This window comes from Stegastes partitus, unplaced genomic scaffold (genome assembly GCF_000690725.1).
Source record: "Stegastes partitus isolate 25-593 unplaced genomic scaffold, Stegastes_partitus-1.0.2 Scaffold224, whole genome shotgun sequence".
Taxonomy (NCBI): domain Eukaryota; kingdom Metazoa; phylum Chordata; class Actinopteri; family Pomacentridae; genus Stegastes; species Stegastes partitus.
Window position 1 is genome coordinate 209,874 of NW_007577955.1, and position 15,977 is coordinate 225,850.

The 15,977-nt window shown below is 39.2% G+C and overlaps 1 protein-coding gene across 1 annotated transcript; it reads left to right on the forward strand.

The window, feature by feature from the left end:
• Nucleotides 1-4,821: 4,821 nt before the first annotated feature.
• gnb3b (guanine nucleotide binding protein (G protein), beta polypeptide 3b) lies at nucleotides 4,822-15,774 on the forward strand. The gene is made up of 9 exons (XM_008281134.1): nucleotides 4,822-4,890; nucleotides 7,570-7,685; nucleotides 8,941-9,086; nucleotides 10,565-10,628; nucleotides 11,316-11,472; nucleotides 11,568-11,634; nucleotides 12,397-12,598; nucleotides 13,054-13,270; nucleotides 14,687-15,774. The coding sequence occupies exons 2-9, from the start codon at nucleotides 7,617-7,619 to the stop codon at nucleotides 14,791-14,793; spliced, it is 1,029 nt and encodes a 342-aa protein (XP_008279356.1). The 5' UTR covers nucleotides 4,822-4,890; nucleotides 7,570-7,616; the 3' UTR covers nucleotides 14,794-15,774.
• The last annotated feature ends 203 nt before the right edge of the window (nucleotides 15,775-15,977 follow it).

The window sequence follows — 15,977 nt, forward strand, 5'->3', positions numbered from 1 at the left end:
GACTTTTCCATTGTCTACCTGAGACAATGTCAATCAAACTTAAGTTATCTCTATATTTGTCCTGTTATTTCCACTGGGTCAAATCCACTCAACTTCAGTTTGATTGATATTATCTCAAGCAAACAACAACAACAACAACAACTACAACAAAAGTTTTCTGACAATCTACAAAAATGGAGTTGTCTGTTTTTGCAAATTAACTCCTCATTTTTCGCCTGCTCTTTGCTGGAGGGCTTCTGTTGCTCTACTTTTCTCTTTAAGATACCCCACAGGTGTTCTATTAGATTCAGATTTACCAAGGTCATCATTTTCACTTTGTTCTTCAGAAACTCTTTTGTCATTTTGACAGTGTGCTTTGAATCATCACCATGCCAGAATATTTTTTGAATCTTCTGCAGACTGAGAGTCCTCTTGTCAGCCAGTATTTTGGTATATCCACATGCATTCATAGCCCACCTATAAATGTCATCTCCACAACACCTTTTGTACTCACGCAACATAAAATTGTCAAACTCCGGCCTCTGTGCTACACTGTGGTAGTCCTCGTCAGGTTCACACTCACCCTGCTGGACTCCATCTGAGCTGAACTTTATTTTGGTCTCATCTGACCAAAGAATGTCCTCTCGACATTCATCAGCCTTCTACTCATGTTGTTTTACAAAATTTTATCTGGAACTGCAAGCAAGGGTTTGGTTATACACTGTCCTTCACACGAAGCTGCCACAAAAACTTTGATTTTCATTGATAATCCCCGAGCCAAGTTTGAAGCACATGGCCGTCTGTTGTGGAACTAATTTGTGAAAGTAGCTCACTGTCCATGGTGCTGTTTTAGGTGGATGACCACTGCAGGTCTGATTAGTGGTACTATGACTCATTTTCTACCTCCTGAGAACTATTGTAACTGTATTTCAGCAGATTTTTGGTCGGCCACCGGTCTTTCTGTATCCATTGCCATCTTTGTTAAGTCTCACTGTCAGATTTCAAAATTTTTCTGGTAATTCTTTTCCATGTGGAGCCATGATGCAGACATACAAACAGACACAGGTCCAAAACTAAGAATGTTCTGGTGTCCACTGCTCATTTTATAACCATGTTCATGCTCAGTTTTGTTTCAATGATGGCGGATATGTTCACTTTTGTTACTCTGAGTTTCTACCTTGGGGCCCGTATTTTCATTGCAGTCATTCTTAAATTATTTTTTTGGTCTTTGTACCTTTATTGGATAGTGTAGTAGTGAGAGAGAGACAGGAAAGTAGGGGAGAAGAATGGGGGGAGGACATGCGGGAAAGGGTCATGAGCGGGATTCAAACTCATGACCTCCACATTGGGACTGTAGCCCTGCACATGGGACGCCAGCTCAACCAGGTGAGCTATAGCGGCGCCCCATTCTTAAATATTTTAAGTTTAAATTTGATAAATTTTCCCAAAGGAGCAACACATCACAAATGATTAGTTCAAGGAACATTGGAACACCCCTAGTCTAATTTTTATTAATTTTTTTCCCTGTTTTTACATTTTCTGGCAGATAAATGCCTTCAAACCCACCAACAGGGTTTGGGTTCAGAGTTAAACATGCAGAATATAGTCTGTGTTTAGTTGTGAACTGTTAAGAATGTCTTATACTAGAGTTGTGTTTAAGTAAAACTAAAGAAATCAACATTAGGACATTTTAGCCACTTGTGGCAACCAAAAAAACTTACTTTTAGGGATCAGATTTGTGCTGTACTCATTTCACTCTATGATTTGTCATGCAATGTTAAACTTGATGTATATAAAGTACAAAAAATATGATCCATGCTTGGATAGAGGACTTTATATTGCAGTAATAAATGATTCCATGATGAGGAAAAATGCAACAGGAGCAAAAAAACACCAAGGAACTGCTGAGTTCACAGGGTTAATACAACCAATTTGGATGTAAACTTCATGATGCAACATCTGAAACTCTTCCAGGCCTTGCTCAAGGAGATGTGGTTTATAATGAACTTTAAAATTGTTTGACTTTTGGATTAAGCACCAGGACAACCACGACTATGTGACACTGATGAGACTGTGTGACGTCACCAACCTAACCTGCAGCATCAATTACTGAAAACAGGACATGGCCGAGGTGAAGCTTAACCTGGAAGTTCCCGTTAGAGGAGGCTGTTAAGCATCACTGGTGATGTCAGCGGGCACCCATGATGCATTTGGGCGAATGGTGGATTACCAGAATAGGGGACGAGACATGTGGCTTAGAGTTGCAGTGTAGTGACTAGACTTGATAACTTCAGACTGTAGAGGGGAAAATTCCTCATGTTGCTGAAATTATTTTGTAAGAATTCCACAGTGTGATGTCAACAATAGAAGTATACATCCGCTTAATGGGGGATCTGTGTGTACTGACACTTAAAAGGAAGTTCCCTCAATAGTTCTCTGAACAAACAGCTTTTGAAAATTTTGTGCTTTTCGCCATGCACATATTATAATATCGCCTGTAATTCAGTTAAATCTTTGAGTTTCTATATTTCTGACTCAAAGGTGGTCAATAGTGACAATTAACAGAAACGCAATTTTTGGTACTTTAATTTCACACAGGTTAATTGGTTGAATAAGGAGTATCCTGCCATATAAAATAATAATACATGAATCTGCTTCAATGATTTTGTGCTTTATTAAGAAGGTACAAACATCATAGTAGAAAGATTGTTTTTGCATGATTTTTCAGCATTAGTCTCTTTTAACTTTAATGCACCGATGTTCAAGCTTCACTTTCCCTTTGTGGAAGAGGGTCACATCTTAAGCCTCCAAATACTCGTCAACAACATGCATGACCTTATCATCAGTCTGAAAATGGCAATCATGCAGGTGGGAGTTCAGTTTGGGAAAAGGATAAAAGTGAGACGGTGCAGGTCTGGTGAGTTAGGTGGATGAAGCAACAGTACAAAATAAAGTAACAGTTCAAAGCCACATTTGGCTGCTTCTGCCACTTTTGCTGTGTGGATGGAAGCATTGTCCTGGAGCAACAGCAACAGATTTCCTCTCCTTTTTTCTTTGATTGCTTCAGATATTTGAGTTTTTATCCACATTGATATAAGGCTTTATAATATAAAGTTAAGCACCCAAATAGGAGTTAGGCCCCTTGTTTCTGCGTGAGGACGAGAACTTTTTGAAGCACCATCGTGGTGTAGATATCCTGACAAAATTACCACAAGCAATCAATAATTATCTTGGAGTTACATAATTTTAATGTTATTTTACTATGGACATGTAGATTCACAGTCTAATTTTGCAATTTAATGGATATTTGTCTGCTTTTTAAAAAATACAGACAAAAAAGTACATTTACAGTTTTTCAGCAGTATGATCAGAAACATGCCTTCAAATAATATCACTTTATGTGACAGTAGGTCAGTGTGGTATTTTCAGCTCCCTCATGTGGCCACAAACTTGTTGTTCAAGCTTTTTGTTTACTTCTATAAAATAAAAATTCATATTTGACCTTCCTTTGCTCAGTCCCACCTTGACGAATGATTTTAGAGGAAATTTTCATAAAATCTGAAAATGTGTTGTTTAGGTGCCTTAGTAGAGAAATCTACTAAGGTGACATCCCTATCCAACTGTTCCCCTGGAGATCTAATTTGTGTCACTTCCTGACGGCCCACCTTTCCTGCGACAAAAAAAAAAAACAACAGAAAGAAAAGGAAATCTCCCCTGAAGCTTCAAGTCAGATTACAGGATGTCAAAGAGGGCGGACTGAACGAGATCATCTCTCCTGGAAGACCAATACCTGCTTTGCTTCACATCTCGACCCAAAACCTCCCTGCAGGTCTGCCTGTCTGCCTGCAATCAAATATATCTGAGCTCTCCTGCCTGCTTTTCTGCTTTCATCAACTGGTATTGAGGGAGGAAGTGTTTCCGAAGTTTGTTTTTTCTTACAAGGAGTTTGCATCCATTGGTTAAAAGAGCAATCTTCTGACAGGTCTTCTTTGGAGGCAATGTTTGACTCTTGATCCACTTTTCAGCGACTGCCTCTGCTGTGTGTCAGGTGTGACGCACGTTTAGCCTGACCTGCTCTAATTCCCTAACGAGATTGGTCGTCCCCGGATATCCCATTAGACCCTGATTAACTGGGCTCAGCTCATTAGCTCCGACAAACCAATTCGCCCCCTGTCACCCTCGACTCCAGACTATCCATCCTGCGTCCTGACAGGAAACATGCGCTGAAATGTCAAGAATGGGGACTACTGAACACCAATAACATCCATGTGTGAACTGAGAATCAATTAATCAAAGTAGATGCAACAAAGAAATCCAAAATTTGTCAAAAAAATAAAATGCAAATGATTTGATGTGATTAAAAAGAATGAAAAGTGATTATTGTTTCCCTACTGTTGCACATGCTGCAACGTCTAACATCAAACACCACCATTGTTTTTCTTTTGGATGTGCTTGGAGCAGGTGTAACTCCCACAGCCTCATATTCTCACATTTCCTCTCCACCTGTTCCCTTTCTCTCCCTACTTTGTTCCTTCGTTTCTTCACTTGCTCTTGTCTTTTGACCTCATAACCTGATTTTCGTCCTCCAATCGGTTTACCTGCCTCCTCTCGCCATGCTCCCTCTCCTTGTTTCTCCCTCTCTCTCTCTCCCTCTCTCTATTTCCATCTTTGAGCTTTATCCCTTCATCCCTTATCTCCTTCATCCCCTCCAATCCTCATCTGTTCTTCACTGTGGAGGAAGGGAGTGAGAAAGAGAGAGTTTTCCACAAGTCGAGCTGCTAGCAGTCTGCTGGGGGAGAGCGTCCGAGGAGCCTCTGTGGGATCTAAAGCAGCTGAGAAGTGGAAGTAACTCAGAGTCGGAGGAGTCTGAGGCCAAGAGCTGCACCAGTGCAGTACAAGAAAAGGGAAAAGGTGAGTTTCTTCTTTTATGATTGTGTCGTCCGGGTGGTTCCTTTGCTATTGGAGCCGATGTGAAGCTGCATCATCTCACTTTGTGAGAGTTTAAAGAGATGTGGAGTTTTGCTTTTTAAATTTGGAAGACATGAAATGGACTTCTGCTCTGCTGTTAGATTTGATGGACGACTTGAGCATTAATGAGGATTTTCAACACGTTGTTGCCTCTGTGAAACCATAAAATGCAGCTGCAGTTATTGTATTTCCAAAGCAGCTAATTAAACACTCCTGAGATGTTTTGTAACTCAGTTTCTTCAGCTTCTAATAGAAAACTGATTTCTTGCAAGTAATTGATTTATCAGTCGCCTATGAGACTGCATCCAATGTAATGATTCTTTAAACCTTTTGAAGGTGATCTTTGGATTGTAGCGAAGCTGCCAAAGAGGATTGGTGCCTCCGGTGTGGTAGCAGTAAGCTGCAGCCTGATCTGTCACACAAGGCCAAACCTCATCCAGGACATCTCTGCTGCTGCAACATTGGGATTTCTAGGGTTGCAACTGCAAAAATGTTAAATGCTCTGGAAATGACAGTAGATATATTTATGTGCACTTCAAATCAGAGGAGGGTAGAGGAGGAGCTGTTTGTGGTTTCAGAGCCTCCACTTCTTCCACATCGCCCTCCCTTCCTCTCCCCCTGATCCCGAGGTAAAGAGCAGTCAGTAATCGGATGACAGGAGATTTGACCGGTAAAGCTTCCCTTAAGATCTCCTGCCAGGATTTGAAGCCCTGTAGAAAACCTACCCCAAAAACCCTCAACACTGTCGCCGTCGCTGCCGTTGCCCCCCACCCCCCCATTTCCTCCATCCTGAATCCTGTCACAGGTCCAAGCTGCCTGAAGGCCTCATCCTGACCTCTGCTGATAAACACATGTTTTTGGCTTTGTCGGGCAAAACATACAGGTGTATGTAGGGTTTCCCATTTGTAATTGTTTTTTTTTTTTTTTTATTCATTCAGTGTACAAAATTTAAGAACATAGTGGAAAATAAGCATCATTCTCAATCCTGGTGACACCTTGGAATTACTTGTTTGGTACGCTGAGTATTATAAAACCTAAAGATGTTCAAGCTACAGTGGCTTAAAAGAGAAAAAGACTGAAAATTCTTACATTTGAGAAGCTGGAACGAGTTAATGTTTTGAATTTTTTGCTTGATAAAAGCTGATGGTGAGCAGTTTCATCATCATCTGTAAAAGTTTTTATTGTTTCCTCCATTGAAAACTGCTTTATAGTTGCTGTTGCACATGTAGACAGTCAAAACCATTGAATATGTTGATGTTCTTGGTTCACTCTCACTGAAATAGAACACAAACTGTGCTTTTTTTGAGAGTATGGACTGGTACAGAGTGGGTACCATTAGCATTAATATTTCCCTGGTTTGTGGAGGTGCAGGGTTTTACCTCTGATATCCTTCCTTAGACAGTCGTGCACGTAGGGGCCATTCAATTACTACGACGTCAGTATCCTATTACAGAGCATTAGAAACATTCATTACACTACTGCACGCAGGGCTTTTGGAGAAATTAACATTGTGTCAAAGTTTAAAAAAACAACAACAACAACAACAACCTAAAAAAGCAAAGTACACATCAAATAAGAGAAGTTAAAGGTTCTGTGTGGGACACAGTCACTCTCAGCTGTTGTTTAACTTTGATAACTGGTGACAGCTGAAAACTTTATTTATTCTTGATATTGGTGAACATTACTCTGGATAGCGACTCAGTAGCTTCCTCAAACAGATGACTTTGCAAAGATGAAGACCTCCGAACATAATTAAAGTGGAACGTATTCTGAAACTGTATTATTTTACAGTCATGCAGTTGATGTTTCTCTCAAAATCTGGATTAAAATGCCAAAACATCATATAAACTAAAAGTCAAAATGGCTGACAATGAAGATGGGAAGGTCACAAAGTTGTTAAGGTGGAAGATCCAACACCTTGATGTAAAACCACACGCTTCAGAGAGAGTTTGAGAAAAGTGAAGATTTTGATCTTCTATTGATTTTAAACTAAATTTGCACATTAAATTCTATGCATCAAGTGTATTTTTATACCTTGAGAGAAGTTTCTTTGCTTTCTTGCTACCATTTTGAATTATTTTCAGACTTTACCTTTGGTTTTTTTCATTCATAGAATGTGCTGTTTTCATTTATCTCCTTGCCTCTCCTTCCATTATACTTTCAATGAATTGCTTTCCTACCTCTGTGCATCATACCTGAAACCAGCATAAGAGCAACTTTGGTTGAGTGACGGATTACACCTGTAGCCTATGTGTCTAATCTTTGCTCTAGACTTAATGGTGCAGCAGCAATCTAAGTGCTAGGTAAGAGTTAGTATAAGTTGGAGGTATCAGGGTCACTGAGTGATATTCAGGCTGGATCTCGATGTACCTGGGCTGCAATTTACTGCAGGCTTAAGCTGTCAGGGTCAAACGTGAGGACTTCCACAGCTTTACATGTCAGGAGACAGCTTGCATAATGCCTTCGATGCAGCAACAGGCAGCGGCGTTCTCACAGGTTTTCTGTTATTCTGCATCTGCAAATCTTTCTAATCCATGCACAACAAAATCTGGGTTACAAATGTCAGACTGTTCCAGAAGAGTAAACAAGCTTTGTGTTTTTTCTTTCTGTCTCCTGTTTTAGAGTGACAGTTTCGCTTTTGCCAGTAACATCCCCTAGCAACCGTCGCCATGGCAGCTGAGAAAGCTGAAATGGATGCACTGAAAAAGGAGTGCGATGGCCTCCGTGCACAGATTGAGGTGAGCACTTGTTAAAAAAGAATGTGAAACAGAACAGTTTTCCCAATTCTGACATTTTTTTAAAAGTCCCTAATGTGGCTTTAAACTGGTTTATTTAGCAATTTAAAGAAAATGTTTCATTTTAAAATCACCAAAACTGGAAAGACATGGTTTCAACACACAGGTTGTAAAGTGGACTAAACACCATATAGTTAGTCGCTTTATTACTATCACTAACCACCATTAGTCCTCATTACTATCACTGTTACAGGATATGTGCTTGGCAGTGGACAAGGGTCATACAGAACATTAACTTGATGCATTTATCAACTTTATCACTTTTCCCACTGATGCTTTTAAAAATCAATCATTCATCCGTAAAATAATAGAAAAAATACCTGGTGTTTGTCATTATAAAACACAGATGTTCTGTTAATTAAATAATGGTGTGTCCATGAAAAAGGAGACACTTTCTGTGACAGTGTAATATAAAACAATGTCTTTTTTTGATGGTGCATTGGCAGCTCATTACCTGTCCTTTACTTACTACATTTTCTGTTAATTCATGCCCACAGTTAAACAAACAAACAACAAAACAACAGGACTTTAAAAAAATATTTCAATGATGATTCTGAAGTATAAAAAAAAAAAAAGTGGAAATTTTCTGTTTTTGTTAATGATCTATCTTTAGTGGAAAAATAGACCATTTTGTGTTATTTAGTGGTAACTCCATTATTAACAAAGGGACATTTGTTGTCATGTAATGCTACATCTGCACTATCTATGCAACAGCTATAATCTACAGTAAAAACAGTGCATTTTCTGTTATGCAATGATGTCGCTACACAGACAATATAAGACTCTTTATGTAATGTAACAGTATATCTGCAATAACAAACTGCAATAAAAAAACAAAAAATAAAACTTATGATAGTTGATTTATCTGCAGTGATAGCAACTTATGACAAAAAAAAAATTTGTAAATCATTTTTAAAAAATTAACTTGTCTATATTTCCATAAAAGTACTGACCTACAATAAATCTCTAAACCGTTCCAAGTCATAAAATTAGAAGTGTGGACAATTTCTGTTAAAAGATACAGTTTTACAGCTGTTAAATCGCATACACTTCTTACCTTTACCACTACTGCTGATATAGTTGCTGCTGCTGCTGCACAATAACGTCTTGCTTTCATGTGATCATGGGTGTCAGAAATAAAGAAACAGAACTCTCTCCCTCTTTTCTCTCCTCTGTGATGTTCCTGTTCTCCCACCAGGCCGCCCGTAAGGCTGTGAATGACAACACCATGTCTGGAGCAGCCGGCGGTGTCGCCTCTGTGGGCCGAGTCCAGCTGAAACTCAGGAAGACACTCAAGGGTCATCTGGCCAAAATTTATGCCATGCACTGGTCGGCTGACTCCAGGTGAGGACGAGGAGGGAGTTCTTCTTTTAAAAGACATTTTGACTCATAGTGGCAGGAAAAGAGCACGTCTGTCCGACAACATCAACAGCAGAGGCAGAAATTAGTTAAAGTGTCAGTGGAGGGAGAGGAAGAGAAACAGCACTTCTGACCTTTAAATCCTGCCATCTTCTCTCTCTGGACAGAATATCTGTTTATTTGTCTTAGATTTCAGTAATGCTTGAAGAATTTGCTGTGGCTCGCACAGTTCAGATAAAGAAAGAGCCAAACAATAACATTTGTATTTGTTTTTAAAATTGGTAAAAAAAAGAACCACAGGCTCTACAGAAACCAGGAGATAAAACTCCTTTCTGCAGTCATTGTTATCACACAGAACCACAGTTAAAGGGTTAAAACTGAAGAAGACTCTTGTAACATTAAATTTGTGAGTATTAGTGACCTATTTCATTCATCTACATGAAAATTTAGGACACTGACGACATAGTTTTCTACATAGTTTTGCACTGATTTGTTTTTGATTGACAGTCAATATACACTGCAAAGAAAAATTTAAATAAAAATTACAAATATAAATTCTCACAGCTGTATTGTCAAAAATAAATAGATTTAAATTAAAAAATTAAAAAAGAAATTCTGAAAAATAACAGAAAGCAAGCATCTCTTGAAATACTGTAATTTTCCATAATACAGAACTTACAGTTATTTTGCTGTTAACTGTCACTAATTGTATCTAATTTTAAAAATATTTTTAAAGTGTTAAACTTGAATTTAACTATTTAATCTGTTAAATGCAAAGGAAATATTTAGGAAACAATAATAAATGTATTTTTATGTCCAAAAAATATTTTTCTTAAAAATAAAACAAAACAAAACATTAAAAATGACATTTTGAGTTATTTCACATCAGACATAAATTCTCAATCTTCTTTGTAATTTTGTTAAGATTGTCATGGACTAAAACCCATTTAAAATCTGTACAATAAAATGGGAAAATTCTGTAAATGAAGATTTATTCATTAATTTATTTTACAGTATGCTAAAATATGAATCGTGAATCTACTTATATTTTACATTTTCTGGTTTCCGCACATCTTGTACACAAGTGTACCAAATTTCAGTCTAAAATGTAAAAGTACGAAGGTTTTAATGTACACATACTTTTGTTAATCAGAAAGTGCATAATTTAGACTTCAGTTTTAGTTGATGAGCATCTTGTTTCACGTTGACAAACTGTAGATGTTGGCATCCACACACCAGGGGGAGCTGCAGAAAGAAGTTAATCTACAAAATACTCAGACAGAAAGGAAGCAAAAATTTCAAATATATGTCTCTGCAAAACATGTTACTTCTACCTACCAGTTAGTGAGGCTTCATTAGTGGCATCCAGCGGGAAATATTATGGTTTCATAGTGGTTTTTTTTTAGTTTTCAAGTTTAAAATGCGAAAGATTCCAAACACACTGACATTCTGGTCTCTCACAGGCAAATGGTCAGCGCATCACAGGATGGCAAGTTGCTGGTCTGGGACTGCTTCACAGGAAACAAGGTGGGAGGAAAACAGTCAATAAATTCAATTTAATCCAATTTAGAGGTGTTTTATCCATGGAGTGCAAAAAGTACTGCACAAACTATAAGTAAACCTCATGTAATGTAGACTATAAGACACAATCACTATCACTTATTGTGGGTTTCTGCTATATATTCATGATGCAACAAACTTCTAAAGTGTCCTACACAGAATACAGAGTCAAGTAAAGTGAAGTGAATTGACTTGGTAAATTTTAAGATAACTTAAATTGATTTAAGAGACAAATCAGAAGAATTGTTTTCAATAAGCTAATTTATTTAACTAGTTAGTGTGTAAATCAGTTGTAATGTTAATGATGATGTTGGGCTGTTTGCAATTTTTTATTTTTTATTTACAATGCAGCTGTCAAACTCTGACCTGCCAAACAAAATGCATCTTTCTTTTCTAATCTTATGTAGTCCAGTGACTTATTTTTTTATATTTTAGTCAAAGGAATTAAACTGAGGCTGTGACTGGCCGCAGTAGCTCACAATACCCTTAGTAGCTTCTCATCCTGACATTAGATTAGTCTGGATTGCTGCAGTGAGTTAAGTTGTCGCTGTTGCTTCAAATTCCATTCTGAAGTAAAGGTTGAATCAGCCCATCTAAATTAAACTCTGATACTGGATGTGCAGCAGTTTGTAAACAAAAATTTCCACCTTCCAGTTGGTTGCCGTCCCACTAAAGTCTGCCTGGGTGATGAGCGTCGCCTTTGCCCCCTCTGGTAACCTGGTGGCCAGCGGTGGTCTGGACAACATATGCACAGTCTACAACATCAAGGCTGCCAGCCCCAAAACCCTCAGGGAGCTGGACGCACACACAGGTGAGGAGGTTTTGAAGGACAGTTTGAAGTTTATATCATAACAAAGCACTAAATGGAATGTACTGACATTTGATGAAACTCTTTCTTCCGCTCAGGTTACCTGTCTTGCTGCCGTTTCCTTAGTGACAGCGAGATCATTACAGCCTCCGGTGACACCACCTGGTAGGTTTATGGGTCTGGATTTGTTTGCATTTTGTGGTTAGACAAATTGAAACGTCCTCAAACTGTCACAGCACACTTTGAAAGGACAGCGTACAAGTTGGTGATTTACATATAAGAGATTAGAACCAACACAGAAGAAACACAACAGAACTGCAACTCTAAGGGACAGATACTGAATTCCACAAGAGTAAAGTTCAAAGGTTTCATTACTTTGTGTAGTTGTGCTGAGAGTTGTCACCAAAGCCATGGATTACTAAGTTTAAAATTACTTGAAAAATGTAAATATTAAGATTAAAACCCAACATTTTTATTGATTATATAAGATACCTGATTCTTTTGAAAACTAAAGTTAATACCAAACACATTCAAAGATTCCCTTTGAGAACAAACAAACCACTTTTCTCAAACCTTTATCTTACGCTTAATTTGTGAGTGTTTTCATTAGTCAAAAGTGTGGGACGTGGTACAGAATAGATTTGAGAAAAACCTACATAAAGCTGAGAAACAATGAGACTAACTGTACAGATTATTATACAAAAAAAAACAACAAATTCAAAAATTTCAATCATAATCATCATAAACTCCACTTGTGAGAGTTTTTACAGGTCAATCAGATACATAATAGAGTTGAAACAATGAGCATAACTAGGCTAATTTAAAACCCAGTCTAACCTTTAATTTGACATTTTTTCCTGTGTACTTTCCCACTGCTTTAATACCTCTCTCTCTCTCTCTCTCTCTCTCTCTCTCTCTCCCGCCCAGCTGTCTGTGGGACCTGGAGACTGGCAAGCAGAAGATCATGTTCACCAACCACATTGGAGACTGCATGTCGCTGGCCCTGTCCCCCGACATGAACACCTTCATCTCCGGAGCCTGCGACTCTCTGGCCAAGCTGTGGGACGTGAGGGACGGCGCCTGCAAGCAGACCTTCTCTGGACACACCAGCGACATCAACGCCATTGCTGTGAGGATCACACAAAACACACACCAGAAATAATTTGCCTGTCTGTCAGAGCGTCTGCACTGGGGTTTGGATGAGTAGAGAATGACTTGCAGACACTTTTAGAGGCCGCTCCTGTAACTAAGCAGCATTTGGTTCTTCACAGATCGATATAGAATTACCTTAGTTGTTAGTTTTTGCTTAAAAAACATCATGAGAAAGGAAGTGGCTTTAAATTGAAAGTAGACATTTACATTCAACGAACAATCATGTTTTTAACCACTTGTCCATGCCAATGATGTAATGCATCCCCAAACAAAAGCATGGAGGCAGAAATCTAGCATTTCTCACCAACACCTGTTCTTTATATAACCCACTGAGGCGATGTGATGGAGCAGCGGGCGCCTGAAGGTCACATAAACTCTTTTTGCAAAAACAAATGCAAGCCACAAACTGTTCTTCTTCTTTCTCCGCTTCAGTTCTTCCCCAGTGGGAATGCCGTCATCACAGGCTCCGACGACTGCTCCTGCAAGATGTACGACCTGCGCTCTGACCAGGAAGTGATCGGCTACCAGGACACCAGCCTGAACGCTGGCGTCACGTCTTTGGCTTTGTCCAGCTCGGGCCGCCTTATCTTTGCAGGCTACGACGATTTCAACTGCCACATCTGGGACTCACTGAAGGGAGAGAAAGTTGGTGAGTGGTGCTTTACAAAAAATCAAAACTTTTATTTGCACTGACAAACAAGAGTCAAGATAAATCTGATTTATGAGAGTGAAGGCTGATGGTAGTTTGAAACTAGAGAGAGATGTTAACACCAAAGGTAAGAAGCTGCGTTTTCAGTTTGTGATTTAACCTCTCAATGACTGACAAATATTAAATCCATCCATCATCGAAACACCGCTTAATGCTCATTAGGGTCGCGGAGGAGGCTGGAGTCTATCCCAACTGACTTAGGGCGAAGGCAGGGGACACCATGGACAGGTCACCAGTCTATCACAGGGCTACACTTAGAGACAGACAACCAAACACACTCACATTCACACCTACGGACAATTTAGAATCACCAATTAACCTCAACAAGTTTTTGGACTTGTGGGAGGAAGCCAGAGAACCCGGAGAGAACCCACGCTGCACAGGGAGAACATGCAAACTCCACACAGAAAGATCCCGGTGACCCCACTGTGACATGAACCGGTGACCTTCTTGCTGCGAGGCAACAGTGCTAACCAACTGCACCACCTTGCAGCCCCAAATGGAATCAGCCGTGAGCCAAATTCAAACTCACGACCTCCACATCAGGACTCTTGCCCGATACGGGGAGTGTCAGCTCAACCTACTGAGCTATTGCGGCAAATATTAAATCAGCAACATAAAACTGCTAAATTTTAGAATTTGCATGTTTGAAAATATAGACTGGCGACCTGTCCAGGGTGTCCCCTGCCTTCGCTCTAAGTCAGCTGGGATAGACCCCAGCCCCCCCGCGACCCGAATGAGAATTAAGCGGTGTATAGATAATGGATGGATGGATGTTTCAAAATGCTTGGAATGGGGCCTCATATGCAAAGTTTTCATAGTCTAAAAAAAACTAATGTCTAATATCTTCGTTAACAGAGAGCTTTAAAAAAAAAAAAAAGAGCTTTATATTCAGCTTTTCTGATGCAGTTTCACGATGCACATGGACCTGTAATTTATTTGCATGCATTTATGTGTGAAAATAAAAATGTGACGTGATCAACTGTGATTAGTCAGTAGTCTCTTTTTGCATCTCCTTCAGTGTCTCCTCATGTTGTCTCCTTTAACTTTTTTCCTCATCATTTCTAGTCATCTTTCCTTTACTTTCTGCTCTTTACTGACTTCATTTGCTTTCTCTTCTCCTTTTCTTTCTTTTCTCTCTTTGCCTTTCATTTTCATGCCTTCTTCTTACCTTCCTCTCAATGCTGTTGTCCTTTTCAATGCTACCTTCTGCTCTTCTTTCTTTTACATTTTCTCTCTTTTGGTTTCATTTTGTTCTTTTTGTTTACTCATCCTTCCTTCTCCTGTGATTCTTTCCTCTCCTTTCCTTCTTTTTCGATACTGTCTAATGTTATCCTTCCTCTCCTCCTCTTTCAGGTGTGCTGTCCGGCCATGACAACAGGGTGAGCTGCACCGGCGTCCCTGATGACGGTATGGGCGTCTGCACAGGATCCTGGGACAGCTTCCTCAAACTGTGGAACTGAGGCCTCCCTGACGGAGGAAAACACCGGGACAGGAAGAAGAAGAAGAGGAGGAGGGGAGGAAAGGAGGAGAGGGTGAAGATAGGGGAGATGGGATGAGAGGAAAACAAACGAGGAGACGAGTGTGGCTGGAGGAGATTGGGTTGCAGGTTTTTTAACCTTCTTTTTTTTTCCCCGCTCTCCACTTCTTCCTCATCCACGTATGCAAAAAGATGAGACATTGCGAATGAGTCACGCTGTATAAATGGCATCAGGTAAACACTGCACGATGCATGTATGTACAAGAGAGCTTTATTGTTGTCGAGACCATTTAAATATTGAAAAACATAAAAAAATAGCGCATTATTTGAAAAGGAACAGCAGAGCAGAAAAAAAGCTCTTATTGAGAATCTCAATTAAACACATATAGATATTTTTTTCGGCAATAAAAGAAGAAAGAACAGGTGAATGTTGAAAATAAGACTATAGAATCACAGATTTATTTTTATTGTCTTTGAGACCTGTAAAAGAGCCCTGCATTTGTTTAGATTGATATGTACATTTATTTGCTTTTTATAGTTTAACACATTAGAATGGAGAGTCAATGTACAGTGTCTTTTTTTCTTTTTCTTTTTTCTTTTTTTTTGGGCTGCATATATTCAGAATGTGTGTGTCTGGTCAAGCTGCCATCTTGGGTCTCCTGCTAACAACCAGCCGACTTTGATCCAAGATGGCGGCTGCTGTTTCCCCATTTCATCGTGACATTATGATGAAGTACCCAGTTGAATGATGGTATGAAGGTGGAGCTGAGCTGGCAGACTGCGAGACTGGCTGCCAGGTGGCAGTCCGACCTGTGAAACACTCTGGAAACACCTGTAAACTTTATTTTAATCCCCTGGGTTCAGCTGCATTTTGTAGTACTTTTACACTTCTGCAGTTCCTCTGTAAAAAGACGAAATGTTTGTTGAAAATCTTTCTAATAAACATAGAATTCTGCATTATCACCATGTCAGAGTCTGTGATTGTGTGTGTTAAGTATTAGAACTGGCCTTTAATATGACAGAACAGAAGTAAGACGAATAGCCGAGTATTTCTTCTGATGAACAATTAAAAACAAACACTAAAAAATAAACTTAACAACAAAAACATATCTGTGATCACCGACAAACAAACCTCTGATCACTGAAACTAAACTGAATACATCTGCA